This window comes from Nelumbo nucifera, chromosome 3 (assembly GCF_055504915.1).
Source record: "Nelumbo nucifera cultivar China Antique chromosome 3, China Antique-T2T, whole genome shotgun sequence".
In the NCBI taxonomy this organism is placed as follows: Eukaryota; Viridiplantae; Streptophyta; class Magnoliopsida; order Proteales; family Nelumbonaceae; genus Nelumbo; species Nelumbo nucifera.
The window spans coordinates 15609967-15630215 of record NC_142651.1 but is presented as its reverse complement, the minus strand read 5'-3'; the positions used below and the strand labels follow the sequence as shown (position 1 = coordinate 15630215).

Genomic DNA, 20249 nt, shown 5'->3' with positions numbered 1-20249 from the left:
CGAACCGAACAGTCGAACCGTCAACCCAAAAACCGGTGGTCAAAACGATTTCGTTTTCAGGTCGTATGTGTCACACGCTCGAATGACATAACACGTATGGTACTACTTAATGGACCTCACACACTCAATTTTTTGCCTATAATTTTTGTTGTCAGAATGGGTCGTCCGTTTGAACAGGACGGTTGAACCGTCAACCCAAAAACCAGTGGCCAGAACGGTTCCATTTTCGAGTCATATGAGTCACACACACGAATGACATAACATCATGACTTTTAAAATCGACCCAGAGACCAAACCAGTCAAGGGTCCGGTTACCAGGTCGAACGATCTAATCATTCAAACTGGACAATTGAACCGTTGACCCAAAAACCGGTGGCTAGAACGGTTCCATTTTCGGGTCATATGAGTCACACGCTCGAATGACATAACATCATTGTTTTTAAACTGACCCGGAGACCAAACCGGTAAGTGGATTACCAAGTCGAACGGTCAGCCCATTCTGACAAAAAAAATTCAAAAATAAATAAAGGTCAAAACTATTCAAACGGTTCGATATCTAGTTTTTAGTAATATTTATAATAACTATTATATATTTGTATAATTAAATAATTATAATAATAATATTTATAATTATATATAATAACTATTATATATTTATATAATTAGATAATTATCTAACAATTTATATAATTAATAGGAAGTGGGTGCTCTTATGTAGAAATCTACTTGCACGAATAGATTCCATTTACTGCATGGAGAGAACATCCCAATCGTATTAATATATATATATATATATATATAAGATAAGATGAAGATGCATGATTATGATTATGATTTAACAGTATACAGAAAAGAAAGCATGAACTAACAGTATACAAAAAGGCAAGGTCTAAGTAGACCTAATCCAACTCAATTATTTGAACTCTCTCTCTCTCCCATCACTCAATTGTAACGACAACTACCTCTGTTTTAGAAGATGCAGTCCCTTTCGAACTATAAACTGGCTAAGTTGAACCTCAATTATTTGTAGTAAAAGGATGTTTAGCCAAAAAAAAATCTGAGGATTTTAGGATTATTGGATTTGTGTTCTGTTATGTAGATGAAAACAGCTCATGTTATTGCCCAATTAGTTTGATAAGTTTTTATTTCAAAAAAAAGGGGCAGTTCAACAAGATTATGATTTATGGTCTCTTCACTTATCTTGATAGTAATAAAGCCATTAGCATTATTAGAGAGAGAGAGAGAAAGGTGCGGCTCTTCAATGTCCATTATTATCGTTGCTTGAAAGGATAAGGCTAATTGGAATTGTTGGTCTTCTAATACTGGACTAGAGTTTGTTTGATGATTTCATCAGTTTTGATGGTATGTGTAAGAGATTCAATTCCAGCTTACTTGCTTGGAAGATACGGTAGTCGGTAGCTCACATGGAGCAATGAAAATGGAAAATCATAAACTACTAAGAATCCGTTTGGGTGGGCTGAAAAAAACGGCTTCTCGCTTTGTGAGTCATGCTCTACATGGAAGAATCCAGAAAGCCTAAATCCACAGTTAAATCATTCAGTCATCTTTCTGGCCTCTCTTGCTTCAGCCTCTCATTGTCTCAAAGCAGCGCAAGCAACTTAACTGAATGTTCAGATCAAACGGATACTAAAATTATTCTCCAGCTGAACCTAAAACAGATGAAAATCTGAGCAAACCCCTCCAATCTTACTCAGCTTCTTATCCAAGGTTGACCCGATATGGAACTGTTCTGAGAATCGATTCCTGGGTTGAACAGTTCAACTGTCTGGTTTGAATAAATGGTCCACTCTGACTTAAAAAAATAAATAAAATAAAAAATACTTAAAAATCATTATTCAGACTGATGATTAACTGCCTAGATCAATAAATCATTAACTAAATCAACAATTTTTGGCCAAAAAAATATTTTAAGGTGAAATGAAACCAATTCCCGGGTCAATTAATCCGATCATTCGGTCCGATCCGATTTTCAAAACCATGTTCTTATCTTTTCCCGCATGATCGTTTATTCCACAATAGTGTCCTGTCCCACGAGCACGAGGGCCCACCCTGTTTGGCTTCACAATACTTGTTGTGCTTGTTTAATTACGACTATATTCATTATAGTTATTTGCTTCAGTGCCTTTTAATGACAACACGGCTTTGTTTCACTTAAATAGTGTATTATCACGTGGCATCCTTGGACAAAAATGAAATTACAAGCTCACCCAGGTCCAGATGGCCCAATACCAAAACCATGGGCTTTCTCCATACTACCTTACCTAAACATCCTTTTACTACATTTGCCATTGGCTGTGGCCTGAGAGTCACAAATCATGGGCTATCTCACTATCAAATTTCTAAACCATGGGCTCTGGGCTCATCACTCTAGCCAACAATGTGTAAGGTTGTCATATCATATTTTGCTAAATTTTCTTGCTCAGTAGAAATCAGTCTATAACCAACCCTTTCCAAGGTGATTTGGATCGAAGTTATTTAAGGGTATAAAACAAATAATTCTTCTAAGGCTTAGGCTTTCTTTGATTTGACAGACCAAAGAAAGTTCCATTTCTCTATCAAATCGCATTGGATCACAGTTTATAGAACTGCAAATGGCTCGAATCCTAATTTCATTTATTTGCATTCGAATTTGAATCGAATCTAATTATCGCATTCAAATTAAATTTAGATTGAAATTGGATGTTGAATATCATAAATAAATTAAATTAAAAATTAATATTTTCAAACCAGATCCGAATGATCGGACTGTTTGGCCCGAAAACTGTATAGACAATTGATTCCGTTTTATCAATCTATTGATCATGACAGTTGAACTATCGACCCATTCAACAAATACAGATATAAATGCATGTATATGGTCACTTGGCACCCTTCCAAATAAATGAGGAGGTGCAGGATTAGACCCATAAAACTGCTGGATCTATGCGGTATGGCCAGTGAATCTGAGGTGCACTTTATCTACCCCACCTCCAATTCCACTGTAATGTGTATTATGTAAATAAAAAAAAAAATCCAGATGTACACCCTGGAGTTGAATTCACTCCATGATTTTAGCCTTTTTTCTTAAGGTTTAAAGTTTATTTCATTCATTCAAAAAATTGATATAAATATAGAGAATTGTCAATAAAGCCAATCAGAACCCACATATAATTTTTCAAGAAAAAACAAAATATACAAAGGGATGATGGAGAATATAATCAAACAAAAGTTAATTTGAAATCTGTGGTCTGGAATTTGAAATCTGGAGTCATTTCAATAATTATATAATAAAAGCATTTTTTGTGTTTGTTGGATATAATTGTGGAACAGTTAAATTTCTTTCTACAAATATTTTGGCTCCTATTTGACATGCATCACACTAAATCCTAATCTTTTCAATTGGACAGCCACGATATTTGTGTAGGATCTCCTTTGGTATTTGTGACTCCCTCGTAATTACCAAAATCAACACAATAATAATTCTTCATCAACTGTTGCTGCTAAGTCGGTTATAAAAATTCCGTTTGCTTTTGCTGTTTCTTCATTGCTATATATATTGCCCACATAACTTCCGTGATCAAATTAATAACGATGGAACAATAAGAAACACAACTCAAATAGTTTCTACTTTCCATCACCAAACTTTTACTTGAATAAGGCTGTATTTGATTTGAAGGAAAAGGTAGAGAAGGAGGGGAAAGTGAGGGAAACTTATGCCAACCTAAGTTAATATCTGCCAAATTTATCTTCTTTTCATTGGTATCCTCCATTTTCTCTAGATCAGATTTGTCTTATGGGCCTCACACCAATCTCACAGCATTTACAACTTTATATTAGAAATATCTCTTATACTTGGATATTCTTATCTATAAGTAAGATTGGTGTGAGGCACGTTTTGTGAGTAGCATTTACAAATTCTATTTTCTCCGGCTGTTAATATGCCAGATTCAGATGGAATTTATATACATTTGAATTCAACCCTATTAGTATTCAAATTCAAATTCACATCATCAGTTGGTTTTTTATGAGACTCATATAGGATTTGGAATATAATATCTATTGAAAATAATTAAACATTACATCTATTAATAAAATAAATTAGTAATTATTATTTAGTATTGATAAAATGAATTAAAAATTAAGATTATGATAATTTAAAATTAGACTTAACATTAAGACTTCAACAAAAAAAACAATATTTAAATTTTGTTAATAAATATATGTTAATTTTATGAATTTGACTATGATATAAAAAAAAGGCATTATATCTAAAACCTTATAGCCAATCAATTGGTATCATAAAAGTGATAAACGATTAACTGTTGTTCATCAAATTTTGAGTTCGAATCTCTTACCCACAAGAACCCTATGTGCATCTCATTACACCTAATTAAGAACATCTCTCATGTTTGCATGTTATCATTTATGGGGAGGAGTTCTAAATTTACAGCTATAGTATTATGTGGGTAGACATGGATAGGATTGTCGTAGGCAGGAGATCTGAATTGTTAAATTTTAGAAGGGTTATTCATATTAATGGATTAGGTCGGTGGTATTCATCAAAACGTAGTCATTCATATTCCGATATCCGTATTATTGAATTGGCTTGGTGTATATCCAGATCCGATCCAATTTGTTGAGATGCAAAACTAATTCAATTGGATCGAATTTTGAAGACAGACTCGATTAATCAGGTAATATTAACAGTCCTACTCATCACACTCAATCTTGGTGGATGAATGCTTTAATTAAGAACGCTATGTTCATTTGAAACAAAGGATGGGAATGGTAAGACTTGAAGAAATCAGACAACATTCCACCTAATGAGTGGTCTGAACTCTGAATTGGCCCAATGAACCAGTAAGGTCAGGTGGTCATCTGACGAGAAGGTGCAAACCCAACCCCACTTAAAGGCTCTCTCCTTGTAAAGCTTTTGCTCCACTAACCAACCTCTAATGTATAACACTTTAGCCCACCCTGTCTTTCCAAACCTCTAAATACCACCCTCAAAAACCCCTAGTAAATTGGATTTTGAGAGTAGTCCACAATTAAGGGCAGGGTAGATCGGGTTGATAGGTTGGGCCTACAATTCACATATAATTTTCTGTTATTTCCTATTATATATAAATAATAAACAAATAAAATAATGTGATTAAATATCAAAATTACCAATTATTTGATTAAAAACATAAAAAAAAACACAAACTATTAATTATTCTTCACATAACATTAAAAGCATGATTAATTTCAAAAAAGTTTAAATGGCTTACAACTTGGGAGTATTATATTATACTAATTGAAATGTATGGATTGAAAAAGGTTGCATTTAGCTGTATCCTATCCATACCCAGGTTGTAATAAAAAAAAAAAAGAAAAGAAAGAAATGGGCCCCGGGGGGTTGTATGGAAATTGTTATCCCTATCTGCAGTAGTGGAAATAAAATAAAAAATAGATCGCAGATATGAAAACAGTCTATCTTACCCTATTTTCATGTAATTTTGTAGGTAGCTCTTCAGCTACAGCACACCCTTGCTGAACTTCAAGAATGACCTATTGGCCATTGAGGTGGTAATGGTTATATCAAGGGTGGAGAGTCGTGAATTGTCCATCTAACTCTCCCCGTGGCAAAAAATTATTAATCATTAATAGGTTGTGGATTTGGGTGGAAAGATTTTCATTAAAAAATGCTTTTAATTTCCCCATAATCAGAGCGCATTTATTTTATTCATGCGCGAATAAATTAAGACAATTAATTGATGAAAAGGCGGTGGCACTTTAGACTGACCGTTGAGGCCTCCTTCAGGTTCATGACTTTGCCTTTGCCCAACCCTATCCTTTCATTAACATCAATAACTAACACGAGACTCAAATTGTTAACATCCAGTAAGCAAATTATTCACTTACCGGAAGGAAAGATCCCCCAACACAGTCACGGGATCTGCTCCTCACAAATAGGCGCCTCATATCTATATCTATCGTGTATCGGGAACATCTTCCGTAAATAATAATAAATAAGTATAAGAAATGTTTCCGATACATGATAGAATGTGCGTGTGAGACCCCAAGTGTGAAGAACCGGTCCAGTCTTCTTGGTCGCACTCTGCACATTATAGCTAGTGACGTCATTGGAAACACTTGGAATTACAGCAGCCCAAGCACCCGAATCGGATCTGCTCCTTAACAAGTGATCCTCACACCACATTACAACACGTCTCAGCCACACATGGTGAACATCCCCCAAACATGGGTGTTATTTATAGGAAGATATTCCCAGTATACGGTGAGATATGTTGTAAGATCAGTGTGAGTCTGTGAGATGCGTTTTGTGAGGAACAAATCCCCATTTCAAGTACCCATCACGTTCACGGGATAAATGCTGAGGCCCCAGTACTAAGGTCGTGTTTGTTGTGACCATGCCGTTTTTTCGGCACATCAGATTTTGAGGAAACGGCAAAGAACGCATCAGCATATCCTGTTTGATTAGTCGTTTTCTCAAAAAATAATAAAAAAATGTTGTCGTTTTTTCAAAAAAAACTGCCCATGCTTAAAAAACGCCATTTTTTATTATTTTCTTTCTACAAAGTTTTTTCTGGTTTGGTGGCTGACATGGCTCCTAAGTATGCTGAAAAAACAGCAATGAAACCAAACGGCACCATAAAAAAAAATGTTTTTTTTTTCAAAAATTTGAAAAAACTCAAATCGATGGCGTTTTATGAAAAAACTCAGTGAAAAAATAAACGCAATTGTCCCAGACACCCCCTAAAAAGTGCACAATCTGAATTAAGAAAGTGAAAGTGCATCTGATTAAGATTCCCTCGCATTTCTCCTAAAAAATGACCATGAATTGTTTAAAATAAACAAAAAAACCGAGCCCATCCAGGCCCAGAATTAAATCCATAAATAAATAATAATACTGTGAATGTGGTAAAACGGTAACTAAAACCTACCAAAACGAACGACAAACGACGAAGCACGTTCTGCGTTGTCAACTTGTCATCAAAGTTTAAACATCGAAAATGGATAAAGTTAATCGGATTAAAGAGGCCCCACCAAACCTTTCTTTATTTCCGGGCTTCCAGCTCGCCTCGTCTCGCCTCCTTCGCCCCCCTCGTTGAACAAGTCTCTTCCGCCCTTTCTCCTTTCCATCTCTGAATCTGTCAAAACCCATTAAGAGTCCCTTTCAAATCCCCCATCTTCAACTGAAAATAATCCAATTTGACTTCAGAGGATAAGTGGGTTTAGCTGCGTTTCTGGATTTGTTTGTTGGGAACAGCTGAAATTCATTCAGACTCGCTGGTTTTCTGTTGCCAAAAAGGACCGATTTTGATTGGAAAGTATAACCTAGTTTTGATTGAGTTTGGGGTTCTGAGTTTTTCGGTTGAACTACCAAGGTATATTTCGTTGATTTTGTTATGGCGTTTCCTCTGAGGAGTGATTTCCATGTTGTCGGGTCGAATGGGATTGCCTTGAGATCGAGTAACGTCCTCGGTTTATCTCCGTCTTTGGGTTCCTTTCAGATTGCAGATTCCCAATCAGTAGATCTCCCTGTCTTGAAGAGCGACTTCAGGGGACAGCAAGTGATTGTATCAGATCAGATGGGCTTAGGTGATCGGAGTGTCAAAGCCTCTCCAAAGTTTTCTGTTCATGTATGTGATGTGATTCTCCGTTCAGCCCTCTATAGGAGTCAGGAGAGGCGTTCTCTTGTCTTCTTGTTTTTCTTTTTTTCTTTTTCTTTTTTTTTTTTTACTTTTTGCTGGAGTAATATCCATAACTTAACTCTCTCGGATTTCAGGCACAAGCTTCAATCTGTATAAGTCGGGCTTTGAGATGGTGGGAGAAGACGCCGAAACCCAACATGATAGACATCAATTCGGCGCAAGAACTCGTCGATGTGTTGTTGAATGCCGGAGATAGGCTTGTTGTTCTCGATTTTTACTCCCCTGGTTGTGGTGGTTGCAAGGCTCTGCATCCCAAGGTAATTGATCTCCTCACCGAATGCTCAGGGAAAAACAAAAGGGAATTTGGGAAATTTGTTAATGTTCTTTCTCTGTTTCAGATCTGCCAGCTGGCGGAGTCGAACCCAAATGCGCTCTTTGTCAAGGTTAATTACGAAAAGCTCAAGAGCATGTGTTACAGTCTCAACATACATGTGCTCCCTTTCTTCCGATTTTACAGAGGAGCCGAGGGTCGTCTCTGTAGTTTCAGCTGCACCAATGCAACTGTAAGTCACAAACTCAGTAATCAAATTGGATTTATATCCGGGCCTGGTTTTGAGAATGGGATTGAATGAAGTTTCTCTGTATATATATTTCATTTTCAGATCAAGAAATTCAAGGATGCATTGGCAAAGCATGGGACTGAACGATGTAGTCTCGGACCGGCGAAGGGTCTTGACGAATCGGAGCTGCAAAAGTTAGTTGCAAATGGCGAGATCTCTATAAACTCGGCGTCGAAATCCATGGGCAAACAGGAAATGGAGGATTTGGTTCGTGCAAGAATGAAGAACATCTCTAACTCTTCAAGCTTCGAATTCGACAAGGAAAATCCAATCTTGGTGGCAAACGTATAAACCAATAGAAGTATTGGGATTGGACTTCATTGAGATTAAAGCTCAGCTCCAATTTTTTTTTTTTACTCTTTCTTTCTGGGTATTTACTAGGAATGTATATACCATTTAGAAGTACGATTTGTTTCTTCTTCTCAGTGCAAAAAATGCGATTTGCATAAGCGGGCTTTATGGTTTTTAGATAAAGCTCGCTAGTTTGGTCAAACTGTAGTGCACACTATGAAATATGAATTGCTTATTTTTATTAAAATGAACTGAGAGTGCATTAGAAAATTTTTCAGTGCCGTGAAAAGTGCTTGAGCTCTGCTTTATTTCTTCGACTCATTTGATCAAACTTCTTTCCCAACAAAGTAGAAGAAGGAGGTTAGCTGGTTGTTTTCTTTTCCTTCTTTGGGGAAAGCGGTTTGAGGCAGGCCGGCCGTCCACAAGAGTTTAGAAGTTCAGAATAAAAAAAGACAAAGAAGACAATGTGGACCCGCCACAGCATAAGTTACCAGCCAAAAAGTACTGGGTCAGAGTCAGAGAGAGAGAGAGAACGGCACGGGATAAAACGATAAAAGCGGCTTCGGCTCGCAGCGCTTCTCTCAATCCACCAGATTCCAAGATTTGAGAGAGGTCGCAAACTACAGAAAAGCCAACAATATAAAAACAGGAGTAATTTTACAGCTCTGCCCTCCTAAGGCTTTAACCCGTGACTTCTGCCTTGAAAAGTGGGATGGGGCCTGTGGGGATTTGGCACTGCTACATTTAATTTCAAGGTAATATCAATTATCAAATAGTGTCAACTCAATATACAAAGAAAAAGAAGAGAAACGACAAGCAGAAGAGTCTGGAACTTATAAAAAATAAAGCTTTATGCTCATCACTAGTCACAACCACAACCACTCACTCTTAATTTTTTGAGCTGGGATCTGATACCCTATCCACAAGGTACTAACTGCATTTAGGATCATCTATCCACACCCAAACCCTATCCATATAACTCACAAATCAGATTGGATTCCATAAATTTAGATCAACTTCTGATTATTGGTTAATGTATAATGAGCGTTTTACAACATGAAATGTTTTTATTTTTATTTATTTTTGCAAATATAAATTGATTTTATTTAAAAAAATAATATGTTTTTGAAACTAATAAAATATTGATTTTTAAAATAAAAATAATTTTTTTAGTATAGAAACTATACGATTCATAGAACATAAAGTTGAATGATTAGATGGAAATATGTTTTTAAAATCTTATTCAAGAACATGTTTTTGTGTTTTCATTTTGAGAAATAATCTGTTTTGAAACCACATGGTTTTGATTCATTGCAATTTGAATTTAAATTTAATCTGAATAGATAGGATTGAATTTGAATGGAAAAATACAGAAACACTTTATGTCCGATTTAGCCAGATCCATTTGCAGCCGTAGGCCCTACACGACGACACTGCTGCTTTTAAGCATTTGGGTAACAGTTTGAAATTCATTTTTGAGAATCCAATGGGTAAGAAAAGAGACATGTTTGTTAAGTATTTTCATAAATTTTGTTTCCCTCAATTTTCCGCGTTTGTATTGTTTTCTATCAAACCAAACATATTCACGGCAACAGTAAAATCGTACTCTATTTTTATTGAAGTGACTAGAAAAATTAATCCAACACAGGTGACAGGACTTAGAACTTCGATTGTAGAGTTGGGTGGCCCGAGACCGAGAGAATGAGGAGAGTAGTTCTAAATTTCTAATGAGAGAGAGAGAGTAAAAAGGGGCCAAAATTGTAGACTCCTCCGTGTCCGGGGACAATCAGCCCAGCCCAATGCCCAATTACAACGACGCAAAAAGGGAAGAAAAAGCAAAAACAAAAAGCAGCGACGTACCCAAAAAAACACCAGCCAATCAGAAGGCCGTTGACAGGTAGGAGCCACGTATTGTGTTTCTCTATAACAGTCTCTGGGCAGTTGGTTTTGGCGAAATGTGGGTCCCGTCTAATCAGATTCCACGGTGCCCACATGTTGTACAACTCCCCGCTTCAAATTTTGTGGTTCAGAAATTATACACGTGTCAACTGTCAAGTACCAATGTATATGCGACCACACATGCATGTAAGAATGGAGGTGCACAAACACCACAATTGCAGCAGATTCGGATTGAAATTATACACCATGTCTCGTGTACGCGGCGCTGACCCATATGTGACTCGGATTTTTTTGTCTTCATTCTTCATTATCATTCTCCCTCTTCTCTTTCCTAATAATTTATTTTTTATTTTTTTGGGTTTTATAGTTTGGTCCACTCTTACGATAGAGTTAAGATTTTTAGGGGTAGACTGAATTTTCACAGTGGATTGATATTAAAGTTTCGAACAGGATGCGATTTATAAGAGGACTATTAATAGATTTATGCCCCAAAAAGAGGATTACATCGGGGCATAAATGAGTTTCGATTTTTTTTTTAGCTAAATGGGTTTGGAGATTTTACACCCCATATACAAGTACGGATAAAATATAATATTGGGCAAAACCCAACCCTTTTTGACTTATATATTGACTTTATTAAAATTCTATAATAAGGAGATGTTATTTTCAATTTTTCATAGTTAAAAATAGGGTGTTGTGTTTCAAAACATCTGCGGTGTATGGAATTGGGTTATGCTCCTCACACTGACTTCACAGCCACGTCCCATTGTATATTGGGAACATTTTCATATAGATGTTTCCAATGTACAATTGGTACATGCTGTGAGGTCGTGTGAGATTCATGTCTATGGTTGTGGTTGTGTTATGAATCACACAAAAATACAATTGCTATTTTTTTCATGGTTCACTTTTTTTTTTGGATTCAATATTGTTAGTTTTTTATGTGATTCATGTATTGAAGCAATTCATCCCCCATCATTCAACTTTCACCGTATGAGTATTTGTGTATCATATATCAAAACTATAATACAACATGTGAAAATACATATATTTTATTAACAATATATAATTATATATCTTTTTCACGGGTATAAAACATATATTACATTCTATGTAATATAGGAATATAGCTCAAGATATACATAATCACTTGGCCATTCTTTTTGAACCATTTGGTTACGTTGTGTTAAGTTATCATTCATAGTGGTCAAAAAAAACAGGGATTTTGTTGGTTCTAGAACCATGATTTGCTGGTTCAAAAACCAACAAAATAAAAATGCCTTCTAAAATGTTAGTTGTGTTTGTAGCCAAATAAAACACAAACACAACCATGAAAAGAACGCCCCCTAAATTGTTGTGGAAGACATACGAGCTTATATATTATGTGTTGGGTTTGTTTGGTTTGCAGTCGGAATTAAAATCTTTTAGAATCAGAATTGAAATGATTTATTCTCATAATTTGTTTGGTTTAAACAGGAATGAGAATGAAAATTGGAATCAGCAGGAATGGGATTTTATTCCCAAAGGAAGGGGAGGGAATGGTCATTCCCTCAAAAAAGAGAATGTCATTTCACCAGGAATGAAAATGGGATTCTAATTTCACCCAACCAAACAGTTTGAATCAGAATAAACCATTTCAATTCCAATTCTAGGCCCCTATTCCTATAAATCAAATGGGGCCTTAATAGTGTTTTGAATCTTATATAAAGGGTAATTGATGGTTTGTATTTTCTACATGCTTCAATCAAATAATTGAAAATTTAATACTTATTTATTGATAACTATAATTTGAGATTATATTGATCCCTCCACTTTTTTTCTTTTTTTTTTTTGGTTACAAGAGAGCAAGGTGGATGGGGACTATATTCTCTACGGTCCTAGATGACAAAGCACACAGATCTTTATTCTTTCTATTCATCTGTAAGAGTTTCTTTTTTTTTGGTATATTTTCTTGTTATTTACTCCAAAATGATCATCATCTATGACAAATCAATTTATTCAATGAGGTAACAAGATCCAAAAATAATAATAATAAAATAAAATACCATTCAATAAAAGCAATTAGATTGGTCATGAAGATTGGGTTGGATTGAACAAATATCCGGTCCATTGATTAAAAATAAGAATACAGGTGCCAATAGACGAGGCTTGGACTGGAACCAATCTAAATTAAAATCAATTTGAACATATTGAACAATCGGGACATTAAATTGGACCAGTCCAAATTGATCAAAAGTATTCATCAGATTAGATTGGACCTGGCCCATTTATAATGGATTCATATTGAACTGGATCGAATTGGACCAAAATCACACCCCTAGTTGGCTAGTTCAAATTAACTGCACTAGATGACTGCATTAAGAACTGATTAACCAATAATAATACCCCATGTCAGCCATGCACACAAAGTGAAAGTGAGAGATTGGAGTTGTTGTGGAGCATACACATCATTAATTTTGCAAAACCCTACCTAAGAAACTGTTGATTTCTCTCTCCCCAACCTCCCCTACCTAAGAAACTGTTGATTGCTCTCTCAACATTATCTCCTTTTTAAGAGATGTAGCTCTCTCCAATTTGCTGGACCTACAAAGTTGACAGGTTGATAGAATGGACACTTCCATACTTGATTCCTAGCATACGTATCAACCATGATAAATGTTACCACCTTACACAGACCTATAGCGTGTGGTATAATCTAATTAATTGGTTAGATAGCCTTGACCCATCCCCTGCCCTAGAAGGCTAGAACTTCCCTCCACCAAAAGTAATACGCATGTGATGCAAGAAGTATCAGAAGCTGAACGAATACTGGTTTACAAAATCAGTTTTAACGCTTTTTTAAGCTATTTAGCATAGATGATCTACTAGACTAGAGGTCTACAACTTTTAAATCTAGTTACAATTTATTCTACCCTGCAAGATCCCCCGCATTGATGAAGCTGTTACAGGTCTCTTTCCTTGCAAAAAAAAAAACTAATGAACAGAGCTCTAAATATTGCATCCTCAAAGGTTGGTTCCTTTGGAGCATCCTATTCGATATTATCCCTCACCGTTATCTCCTTCATGGGTTGAGCCCCAACAATATAAATGCCTCAGGAAGTAGTCAGTAGTTGAGATTGAGAAGAACATGAGAAGGAACGATTAATGGCACGATTGGATGGCTGTGATTACATAACCAAAGCGATGAACAAAGGGAACTAGACTAGATGTAGATCCATTCCAAATTCCCAATTGGATCTACAGTCTGGCAATCTGCACCCACTCTAATCGCTCACTTCTGGGCTCTGCTTTTTTTATTCTTTTGATTCAGCTAAACGATGAAATTGAAGCTTCCAGGGTTTACCGACAAAATATAAAATCCCCACTCTTTCTCCCCGGAAGAAACGAAACAAGGGGGGACAAGAAGAAGGACAAATGGATCGGATCTGGACCGCCTTTCTGATCGGAGTGATCGGTGCGGCGATAACATTGTCTGCCTATACACAGACCCTCATCTCCACCACCCAATGCGTCACACTTGGTCTCGTGGTTCTCTTGTTAGGTCTGCTTGTAAGGGAAGGTCTGATTTCTCTGTAAACAATGCAGTTTCTTCTGAGGTGAGACTCCAAACACTACAGAGAATTCTGGGTTTATATGGTATTCTGAGTTATTGTGATTATTGTACGTTTTGGTGTGTTACCTGCTGATCTATACAACCATCCTGTATTCTGAGTTTTCTGTTCCGATTGATGATTTTCTGTTTTTCTACCCTGTGTCAAGTTAAAAGGTGTCTCTTTCTAACGAAATTACATAGAAATATTAATTCAGAGCTCATCCCTCCGCCCGGAGAGAAGTTGCATCTCATGCCGATCTAACATAAAAAGGGTCCAATCATTCTTTCTTGTCTTGTAAACTTATCTGATCATGGCAAGAACTTGGCTTAATCCACAAATGAGATTCTTGAAGGTAGTATGGTATAGAGCATGCCTCAAATCCACAAACTACAAAACCCAGAGCACCAACCGGATGATTTCGTCACTGGTACAAAACACTAGAATTGAAATCATCCACAAGCTCATTAGTTTGGGGTTTCTGTGTAGGTGCATTTCATATGCCTTCAGAGAATTGATTCTCTCATTACTTTTGTGGTTCTAAGCCTGAAATTATAAAAATCGTAGGATCTAATTCTTTTGTGGGCTCAAATTTTATTATAAGAATTGATTCTTTGAAGTCGACTCCAAACTCATCATCAATTAGTGATTGCAGAAAAATTGTAACCAAAATAAATTAATTTAATTGATAAAAAATGAATAGTTCCAAATTTTGGTCTCTTTTATTCAAGAAAGTTGGGGTTGTTTCTATGGACAATCTGGTGACCCCGACTTTCATGAATAGAAGAAGCAAGGACTTGGGACTCTTCATTTTTTATCAACGTTTGAATGGTTGATAAAGAAAATTAGATGACACTCGAAAGGTTTTTGTGTCTTTTCAAATGCCATTTAATGGCCGGTTAAGGTAGGTAATAGATTGACACGTTTTGAAAGTTTGGATACTAAATTGTTGCGTTTTAAAGTGGGGAGACCACTAGGCCCAAAGTACATGGTACTAATCTGCAATTTTTCCTAAAATTAAAGCACTTTTTTAAACCCCCAAACTTTAATGTAGGTGCATCCAAGGATTTAAATATCGATACGTCCGATACGGGACGTAACGTATCGGTATCACCTTGTAACGATACAGAATACGCTATGAATACAAGAGTATCCCGTCGATCGTTCGTATCGAACGGATACGGATGCGTATCGCCGATATGCATTGGTATGCAATGCATCCATTCAGTAATCTCCATAACCTTACACTCATTTAGAATTCGTTGCGTTTCCAAACCAATAAGCCATGCTACATTTCGTGATATAAAGTAAAATAAAATAAATTTTATTAACTTCTTCTATTCAAAAGCAATTTAAATAAAAAACACACATTCATATTTAACAACTCTAACTAAAAGTTAAAAAATAATATTTAAAAATAATCTTTTATAAACTAATAGAATAAATAATGTATCAAACCCACATTTATATAAAAATATGATTTTTAATATCAAGAAATTTATACAAATAGAATATCAATAGTAGAATAATTATTTTAATACTTAAAATTAATAAATTTGCACATGATATAAATCTTAAAATTTTTATATGCTTTTATTAGTTATTAACTAATATATTAATTTACATTAATAAGTAATAATAACATATTTTTTATTTACAAAAAATAAAAATATTATATACAAAATATTGAAGTATATAATATTAAATTGAATCTATCAAATCCACTAATCTACATTTATTTCAAAAAATGATTTTTTTTTTCATAAAATTTATATAAATAAAAATAGTAATAATGGAATAATTACTTTAGTAATAAAAACTATGAATTTGTACATGATATGCATCTTAGAAATTTTTATAAATTATTAATTGATATTTTAATTTGCACTTAAAATTTTAATATTTAGTTGACTTTTTCTTAATGTTAAAAAATGAAAAGAGTAAAATAAAAAGAATAATTGATATAATAATTAAAATATAACAGGTGCATATGTTTAGTGTCTTGGACCCTTGATTGATGCACTACAAATAAAATTATGCATCCCGGTTCATTAATCGTAATATATTTCTTCATATATATATCCTTAATATATACGTTTTTTATGTATTTATATACTATTTTGTGTTCATTTTGATCTTAAATTTAGTGTTATTAATATATTTATGAAATTTGTATGTATTTCCATAGTGTATCCATGTGTTTCCGAAGCATATCCGTACTTGTATTCATATCCAATTTGTCCGATACAATACTTGATACCGATACTTTAATTCTTGGATGCATCGGGGTGCCCACCTTAAAATTTTATTAACTATTATATTACAGAGGATTAAGTAGCCAACCTTGCCCCTAACCTAAGATACAAATAGCTCTCCCTTACAAACTCAATCCAGCCCATTGCAAACGCCCCAACATAAAACAAAGAATACATGGGAGCACTAAGCATTATCAAAGAAGCAGCAAACCAAACAAACAAAAGTAGAAGAAGCCACCAAACTAATCAATCAAAACAGAGGGAATTTAAAGATGATCTTCCCTGATCAAACTCAATAATGTAGCAGGAAAAGAATTAAAGAACTCCTATCCTCAAAAACTACAATTCTTTCTCCTTTCACGCCCAGGTTTGCTAAGAACTTAGAACACTATGCATGAATTTAATTTGCATGCTGCAATTTTCCTCATGATATATGTTACACTTGAGGATGCTGAATCTTATCCAACATAGCTTCAACAAGCAAGAAACTATCGCTTTTCTCTAAATCCAAAGTAAGCACTTGGATAATTCCACGCAACCCATCTAAATTCTTTGCTTTAATACAATGGGGATTTTATGGAGAGACGCAAAACATGAAGAGCAACAGAATCTGTATTTTTTTATAGAAGTTTATAAATATGAATAGATAGGGGATTTTATGGCCTCAAACTTTTAATTCTTGCTCAATCTGGGTAAGAATAAATAACATTTTAACATTAGAACATTTGGTTATAAAATTCTTGTCAGGGGCCTCATTCTTTTCTGAATGAAAAATAAACCCATAGTTTATAAATTAAGATAACCTGCAGCATGAAAAATAATCATGTCCCATTTTGCTCATTTTCATTCTTTAAAGAAATTCTATGCCAACAATTGTTTAGATCTACAAAACTGTTGCCACGAATGTTTATTAGCATATTGCTGTGGAAACTTACACCAATGGACATTGACTACCGGTTATCCATCAGTAAATATTTATGTTGATGGTTTTGGAAAATTAGGCGGCGGTTTATGCCCATTGGTAGAGTTTTTTGAAGAATGAAAATGAGCAATATAGGGCACTTGTAAATTTAAAAAAAAAAATCATATTTTAGGAAAAAATGTTTGGTTCATAACAATATTTTCTCATTCTGCCCATTTGTACTCATTCTTGTCATTTTTGAATTTTGGGTAAGAATGAGAAAGAATGAGAGTTGAACCAAACATGGTCATAGTTACTTTCTTAATTAATAAGAGATTGAGTTGCAAGACATATTGGATTGGACCCCATCCAGTCCAAAATCAATTTAAATGGGCCAACAAGACATTGGATTGGACCAATCCATTCCAAAATATTTATTACATTGGATTGGGCCTGGTCCGTCTGTAATAAATTTATATTGGATTGGGTTGGATTAAGCCAATATCTGGTCCATTGGCATAAGATAAGAATATAGGTGTCAACAATGGACCGGGTCTGAGTAGAAACCAATCGAACGGATTGGGCAGTCCAGACATTGAATTGGAATGGTTCAAAATATTCATTAGATTGGATTAGATCTGATCCATTTATAATAGATTCACAGTGGACTGGATCAGATTAGACCAAATCCAGTCCAATTGACACCCCTAGCCATAACACATGCAACAAATAGATGCTGAAAAGTCTTATTATATTGGATTATTACCGTAGCAAACACACTTAGAGACCATGGAAACTCCCTGCTTCCTAACATTAACAATCATCAACAAGGATTGACTTCACGCAAGAATTTCCACATGAAGAAAGAGGTTTTATCAAAGAGGCCTATATTCCACACAAATTTTATGCCACGAAACAATCGGATATCTAGATCTAATATCATTCCAAGCAGATAAAGTTGTGAAGGTCGTCCCCTTTTATATATGTTTTATGTGCCTTGGGTTGGGGTTGGGGTTGGGGTTGGGGTTGGGACTTTAAACTTGGACTGACAAGATCACTCCCCATTTAATTGGAGAACATGCATGATTTCTTCAGCCAATGTGTTTCAATCTCATAGATTAATGGACCAAAATCACTCCAATTATCATACCAGAAGGAAATTTTCCATTTATTGACTATTCACGAAAGTCACATCCTTAATTTTGATCATCTCTTTCCAAAATTTAGAGCATAGGAAATGAAGTTGCTTTGATGTATTACTTACTATTTAGAGTGAATAAATTTAGTCCAAATGTTGCTTTGGCCATTAGGCTGTATTTGGAAACGATGCAAATAAGTGCAAATGCAAAAATGTAAAGTGTAAAACGGTTTATATAAATTGTAAAATTGGGTTAGTTTTGAACTGACAATTTTCCCTTCTTACCAAACAGACTTTTAGTTGTAATAGATACAAATATGAATTTTAATAAAACATATGTTTTTCTTTTATCAAAAGCCCACTTGAATACAAATTTATTTCTTTTTTATTGATGTATTTTTACATCTTATCATAAATGTAAATATGCATTGGTCTTTCATTTGTCAATGCATAAACTAATGTTGTCAAATACGGACAAAAATGAACCAGCGTGCAAATTTACTCCAAACTGAGATTTACACTCCATTTGCATCGTTTCCAAACGCAGCCCTAAGAACTCTAAACCAAGCTTTCACACTGTAAACAATAATAACATCAAACAAAGATCTAATGCCCAAGCCGCCTTCCTTGGTAGGTTTACGGTTTTTTTTTTGCCAACTAATTATCCAATGCAGTATCTTTCCAAAATCTGAATTTCACCAAAGAAAATTAGCAAACATGGAGGCTATTTATTTTATTTTTTACTGCTTTGAAAGGAGAGACAACACCAATAGTATGATCAATAACTAAACTCTGTAATACATGTTTGATGAGAGTTACTTTACCGCCATTTTGACCAAAAACTTCGAACAAGTATGTGAAGGGAAATTGATTGATTCTAAGTTAAACCTATCACCTGTTTGATCAAGACCAAAAACTTCATAGTTTTGTAAACAATTAAAGCACAATTTCTCTTTGTTTTGTAATTACCAGAAGCCATTTCATAGACTGGAATGAAACGCATTAAATTCTAGAGGCCTCTTTTGCTTGATTTAGTAACAATTGTGTCATCTCTAAATAAAAGAGATCTTGTGACACCCTCTTCGCATTGAGTAATAAAGAACATGATCATTTACATAAATAATTTTCAGGCATCAAATAAGAACCTCTTAAACAATAATAATAATAATAACCTTAGGAGATAGAGTATCCTTGCTTCAAACCTATATAAAAGCCAAAATACGAAACAATTTATAACTGTTGCATATACACAACATTATTAAATCAATCCAAATGCTACTAAAGCCAAAGCTTTAAAAATCTAACATAATAAATAAGCTTTTGTCATGGTTTTGATCCACATTGGCTGCTAATATAAAAGGTGGAACCAAGCGATATAACTTAGATGACTAAAATCTAGTATTCGTGGGGAAAAGTTATTTTTGAAGGAAGTCTCTTAAGTCCTGTCTTTTGAGATTGGTCGGACCATAACTGCTAAAATGTCACAGAAAAACAGAAAGCCTTTAGTAATTAAATCTTTAATTAATATCCTCCAAATCTTGCCTTATATCAAATTCATACTTAAAGATATGCCATCTAAAAATACAACGACACGGAATTCATTACATGTCACAAAACAACTTCACCAAACAGGAATCAGTTCGTTGTAAGTAAAATATTGGAACGAGGTAGCTTCATGTTTTCGGGACAATTAATTCACTCGCAGAGTTGCATCATGGCGTCTAATGTAAGAGAATGAAAACCTCTCAACCAGAGCGATAGAATTAGTTTGAACCAACAAATAGTTTGAAACTGGTTAGAAATCAAACCAAAACGACTGAACCCATCGATTCTAAAGCTTGTATTATTACATTAGAGTGCTTTTCAGGATGAAACGCTTGCCGCTTTTATAATTTAC

The 20249-nt window shown here is 34.8% G+C and overlaps 1 protein-coding gene across 1 annotated transcript; it reads left to right on the top strand.

Moving 5' to 3' along the window:
- The first annotated feature begins 7048 nt into the window (after positions 1–7048).
- On the top strand, positions 7049–8839 carry LOC104597903 (thioredoxin-like 1-2, chloroplastic). Its single transcript, XM_010259684.3, has 4 exons — positions 7049–7646; positions 7793–7975; positions 8057–8221; positions 8321–8839. The coding sequence occupies exons 1-4, from the start codon at positions 7413–7415 to the stop codon at positions 8567–8569; spliced, it is 831 nt and encodes a 276-aa protein (XP_010257986.1). The 5' UTR covers positions 7049–7412; the 3' UTR covers positions 8570–8839.
- Positions 8840–20249: the final 11410 nt, after the last annotated feature.